This window comes from Piliocolobus tephrosceles, chromosome 17, assembly GCF_002776525.5.
Source record: "Piliocolobus tephrosceles isolate RC106 chromosome 17, ASM277652v3, whole genome shotgun sequence".
Classification (NCBI taxonomy): domain Eukaryota; kingdom Metazoa; phylum Chordata; class Mammalia; order Primates; family Cercopithecidae; genus Piliocolobus; species Piliocolobus tephrosceles.
The window spans coordinates 27185272-27190847 of record NC_045450.1 but is presented as its reverse complement, the minus strand read 5'-3'; the positions used below and the strand labels follow the sequence as shown (position 1 = coordinate 27190847).

Sequence of the window (5576 nt, the reverse complement as noted above, 5' to 3'; positions counted from 1 at the left end):
TCCGTCTCAAAAAAAAAAAAAAAAAAAAAAACCAACCAAACAAACAAACAAAAAAAGACGGAGTCTTGCTCTATTGCCCAAACTGGCCTTGAACTCACAGTTTCAAGCAATCTTCCCAGCTTATCCTCCCAGAGCCCTGGAATTACAGGCATGAGCTACCGTACTAGGCCGATCTTTGCTTGATTTAATATTATTTTCCTCTTTCTCTGATCACCTGGTCTGTTATTATTGCCCCAACCTTGTTTTCGTTCAAGTATCCTGTCTTCACTTTCATTTCCTGGGTGTTAAGGAACTCATACATCATCCAAATCTGGGAAAACAAAGGCTACATTCAATTCCAGCTCAGGCAAGGGAGAAACACAAGCAGAAGTTCAGCTTTTTGTGTTTTTGTTTTTGTTTTCAGACACAGTCTCTTTCTGTCGCTGAGGCTGGAGTGTAGTGGCTCGATCTTGGCTCACTGCAACCTCTTGCCTCCCAGGTTCAAGCGATTCTCCTGCCTCAGCCTCCTGAATAGCTGGGACTACCGGCACTTGCCACCATGCCCGGCTAATTTTTTTATTTTTAGTAGAGATGGGATTTCGCCATGTTGGCCAGGCTGGTCTTGAACCCTTAACTTCAGGTGATCCACCCACCTTGTGGATCTCCCAGAGTGCTGGGACTACAGGCGTGAGCCACTGCGCTTGACCTCATGTCTTCTGCCTCAGTATAATCCATATTTTGAAATACATGTTATTTTATAATAATTTGTTTTTGAGACAGGGTCTCCCTCTGTCACCAGGCACTGTGGCAAGTGTCTTTCAAACGTTATCTCATTGATTCTCTCCCCAACTCTAGGAAGAAGATACAATTATTATTATCCTTGTTTTACAGAATTGGAAACCAAGGCACAGAGAGGTGAAGGGACTCGCCCAAGGTCACACGGAAAGTGGTGGGTCAGGGGATTGAACCGAGGGCATCTGGCTCCAGACCCTGAATTCTCCGACCCTCTGCCACCCTCCTCCTAGGTGAGGGAGATTACATTACTGGGGACCCTGTTTCAGGATATTAAGGGGTTTTCCAAGATGTTTCTTATAGAAAAAAAAAAAGGGGGGGTGTGGCTAATGGCCATAATCCCAGCATTTTGGGAGGCTGAGGCAGGCAGATCACTTGAGGTCAGGAGTTCGAGACCAGCCTGGCCAACATGGTAAAACCCCATCTCTACTAAAAATACAAAAATTAGCCAGGTGTGGTGGCAGGTGCCTATAATCCCAGCTACTCGGGAGGCTGAGCCAGGAGAATTGCTTAAACCCAGGAGGGGGAGGTTGCAGTGAGCCGAGATCATACCACTGCACTCCAGACAGGCGACAGAGACTCTATCTCAAAAAGAAAAAAAAAAAGAAAAAGAGGAAAGAAACAAGATATTGAGTGTGACTGGGTGGAAGCCGCTGACTTGTCCCTGGCACAGGTGTGCTGATATCCCCTCCCCCTCCTTCCTCATGTCCTGCATCTCAGCGAGAATTGGCGTGCTGGGGTTAGCTGTGTGGCCATCATCCCAGGCCCAGGTGAAGCCCTCGATCAGGTTAGGCCATGATCCCAAGGAGTGTTTAAGCCCAGATCCTGCCTCTTCCCTGCTTTCTGCCGAGAAGCGGGACCTTCTCTACGGAAAATATCCAGCTGGGCGAGCCTGGGAGGCAGGAGGTGAGTGGGGCCGGACTCAGGGACCAGCTCTTCCCGTCTCATGACTGTGTTTACTGGGCTGGATTTTGAGAAGGGGCCAGATTGCATCAGACAGGGCCTGATGGGCTGGAGCCAGACGATGGGCTGGAGCCAGACTGTGGTCTGAGGAGGAGACACAGCCTTATAAGCTGAGGGAGTGGACTGGGAGTGGAGAGGCACAGGGGCCAGGAAAGCAGAGAAAGACAAAGCGTTAGGAGAAGAAGACAGGCAGGGAGGACAAGCCAGGCACGATGGCCACCTTCCCACCAGCAACCAGCGCCCCCCAGCAGCCCCCAGGCCCAGAGGACGAGGACCCCAGCCTGGATGAATCTGACCTCTACAGCCTGGCGCATTCCTACCTGGGTAAGGCCCACTCAGCCATCTCCACGGTCCTTCCTCCTCTCCCGAAATCAGGACCCCTCCATGCACTTCCCACCCTTTCCTCTTCATTTCTTTCTTCCTTTTTTTTTTTTTTTTTTTTTTTTTTAGAGAGTCACTCTGTCACCCAGGCTGGAGTGCAGTGGTGTGATCACAACTCACCACAGCCCCAAACTCCTGGGCTCGAGTGATCCTCCTGCTTCAGTCTCCCGAGTAGCTGGAACTTCAGGTGTGCACCACCTGTAGTGGTGAGGTGGGGTCTCACTATGTTGCCCAGGCTGATCTCGAATTCCTGGGCTCAAGCAGTTCTCCTGTCTTGGCCTCCCAAAGCACTGAGATTACAGGAGTGAGCCACCCTGCCCAGCCCACTCACCCTTTTCTAGCCAGCCTGTTCCTTGGACCCTCACGTCACCCCTGTGTAGTCCCTTATCCCAAGAGTGCTGTGTTACTCAGCCTGGGACCTCACACACATCTGGGGTCCCACATTCCACAGAGGGGAAGCAGCAGGCTTCCCCCTGCTCTTCCCATCCCCGCAACTCCAACCCCCTGCCTCTCCTCTGACAGGGCCTCTCATCGTGCCTTTGCCCACTTCACCTCTGACTCCTGCCTTGGTTACAGGAGGTGGAGGCCGGAAAGGTCGCACCAAGAGAGAAGCTGCTGCCAACACCAACCGCCCCAGCCCTGGCGGGCACGAGAGGAAACTGGTGACCAAGCTGCAGAATTCAGAGAGGAAGAAGCGAGGGGCACGACGCTGAGACAGAGCTGGAGGTAAGGAGTTGGGGGGGGCCCAGAGAGCTCAAGGTGGCGCCTCTGCCATGAAGGACAGCCGGAAGGTGCGCGGTTGGATGGGGAGGAGGGATCAGACAACTGTTGTCTCAATGCAGAATAAAATGAGACACACGTTTGACTGTTTTCTAGTGGCCAGAGCAAAGGGGAACACAGAACCTTTCCAATTGGAGGGAAATTTGACTTACAGAGACAGAAACTGAGGCTGGAGAGGGTGGGTCCTTCCCTGTAGTCACAAATCAAGTAAGTGGGAGAGGCAGAATTAGAACCCAGATCTCTGTCCCTTTCATCACCTGCTTTTCCTCGCCCCCCAGATGAGGCCGAACCATGGACACTACACCCAGCAATGGAGACAGGACTGCGGAGGAAGGAAGAACCAAGACAGGATCCAGGCCAGCTTGCCACACCCCCCACCCCAGGACTTATCCCTGCTGACTGAGTCTCTGAGGGGCTACCAGGAAAGCACCTCCAACCCCAGCAAAAGTGCAAGATGGGGAGTGAGAGGAAGGGAATGGAGGGGCAGAGCCAGGAAGATACCCCCAGAAAAGAAAGCTACAGAAGAAACTGGGGCTCCTCTAGGGCGGCAGCAACAATAAATAGACGTGCACGGCAGCCACAGCTTGGGTGTGTTTTCATCCTTGCTCTTTCTGTGTTTTTGTTCGGGCACGTGTGTGCCTGCCTGTGCCTGCACATGCATGATCCCGGGAGAGCATCTTTGATGTGTATTAGTGTTTGGTATATGTATCTGGGGCAGGGAGTATTCCTGCTCTTACAGGGGTCTACGCTGTGAATGTGGCTTTTGGTTCGTTTGTTTCTGCTTGCATATATTTTAGTGCATACATTTCTGTGGGCTCCTACGTAGTGGAAAACAATTTCTTCTGCTTTTTTGCGATACTACCCATGAAACACAGCCCTCCCCAGCGCCTGTTTTTGTTGATTATGTCCTGTTCATAGACGGGAATGCTACTTATGGATACCATCTAAAAGATAGAGAAAACTGAGATTTAAAATATTAAAGGCCAGGGCCAGGCGCAGTGGCTCATGCCTGTAATCCCAACACTTTGGGAGGCTGAGGCAGGCAGATCACAAGGTCAGGAGTTTGAGACTAGCCTGACCAACATGGTAAAACCCCGTCTCTACTAAAAAACACCAAAAATTAACCAAGCACGGTGGTGCACGCCTGTAATCCCGGCTACTCAGGAGGCTGAGGCAGTAGAATCACTTGAACCCGGGAGGTAGAAGTTGCAGTGAGCCGAGATCGTGCCATTGCACCCCAGCCTGGGTGACAGAAGGAGACTCTGTCTCAAAAACAAAAAAAAAAACAAAAACTAAAGTCCAGGAGCAGTGGCTCATGCCTGTAATCACAGCACTTTAGGAGGCTGAGGTGGGAGGATCACCTGAGACTAAGAGTTCGAGACCAGCCTGAGCATCATAGTAAGACCTCATCTCTACACATTTTTTTGTTTTTGTTTTTGTTTTTTTTTTGATACAGAGTCTCACTCTGTTGCTCAGGCTGGAGTGCAGTGGCGTGATCTCGGCTCACTGCAACCTCTGCCTCCTGGGTTCAAGCCACTCTCCTGCCTCAGCCTCCTGAGTAGCTGGGACTACAGGCACCTGCCATCACGCCCGGCTAATTTTTGTATTTTTAGTAGAAACGGGGTTTCACTATGTTGGCCAGGATAGTCTCAATCTCCCGACTTCGTGATCTACCCGCCTCGGCCTCCCAAGGTGCTGGGATTACGGGTGTGAGCCACCACGCCCAGGCAATTTTTGTATTTTTAGTAGAGATGGGGTTTCACCATGTTGGCCAGGCTGGTCTCTAACTCCTGACCTCCAATGATCTGCCCACCTCAGCCTCCCAGCCTTTGGGAGGCCAAGGAGGGAGGATTGCTTGAGGCCAGGAGTTCAAGACCAGTCTGGGCACCATATCAAGACTCTGTCTCTACAAAAATTTAAAAATTAGCAAAGCATGGTGGCTCATGCCTGTAGTCCTAGCTGCTCAGAGGCTAAAGATGGAGGATCCCTTGAACCCAGGAATTGGAGGCGGCAGTGAGCCATGATGGTGCCACTACACTCCAGTGTGAGCAACAGAGTGAAACCGTGTATTGAAAAAGAGTGAGAGAGAGAGAGAGAAAGAAGAAAGAAGAAAGAAAGAAAGAAAGAAAGAAAGAAAGAAAGAAAGAAAGAAAGAAAGAAAGAAAGAAAGAAAGAAAGAAAGAAAGAGGAAGGAAGGAAGGAAGGAAGGAAGGAAGGAAGGAAGGAAGGGAGGGAGGGAGGGGAGAATGGGCACGGTGGCTCACACCTGTAATCCCAGCACTTTGGGAGGCCGAGGCAGGCAGATCACCTGAGGTCGGTAGTTTGAGACCAGCCTGACCAACATGGAGAAACCCCGTCTCTACTAAAAATACAAAAGTAGCTGAACGCGGTGGCGCATGCCTGTGATCCCAGCTACTTGGGAGGCTGAGGCAGGAGAATCGCTTGAACCCAGGAGGCAGAAGTTGTGGTGAGCCGAGATCATGCATTGCACTCCAGCCTGGGCAACAAGAGCAAAACTCCGTCTCAAAAAAAAAAAGAGAGAGAGAGAGAGAGAAAGAGAGAGAAGGAGGGAAAAAAAGAGGAAGGAAGGGAGGGAAGGAAATATTGAGGGATTAGCCCATGCTCACTCAGGGCTCATATTCAGGGATCTTATTGTCTTCGGATGTGAGGTGGGTCCCCAG

General features: G+C 51.0%; 1 protein-coding gene across 2 annotated transcripts; it reads left to right on the top strand.

The window, feature by feature from the left end:
• Positions 1-1649: 1649 nt before the first annotated feature.
• NUPR1 (nuclear protein 1, transcriptional regulator) lies at positions 1650-3500 on the top strand. Of its 2 annotated transcripts, none has more exons than XM_023192994.1 (3): positions 1650-2058; positions 2692-2841; positions 3174-3500. In XM_023192994.1, exons 1-2 carry the CDS (start codon positions 1947-1949, stop codon positions 2826-2828), a joined length of 249 nt encoding a protein of 82 aa, XP_023048762.1. In that variant the 5' UTR covers positions 1650-1946; the 3' UTR covers positions 2829-2841; positions 3174-3500. The 2 variants fall into 2 exon arrangements, with proteins under 2 accessions (XP_023048762.1, XP_023048761.1); XM_023192993.2 differs by having other exon boundaries at positions 1787-2058; positions 2638-2841.
• Positions 3501-5576: the final 2076 nt, after the last annotated feature.

Coding starts and splice junctions, on each gene's coding strand:
- NUPR1 (XM_023192993.2), top strand. CDS start 1,947: ATGGCCACCTTCCCACCAGCAACCAGCGCCCCCCAGCAGCCCCCAGGC. Junction 2,059..2,637: donor CCTGGCGCATTCCTACCTGG/GTAAGGCCCACT, acceptor CTCCTCTGACAG/GGCCTCTCATCGTGCCTTTG.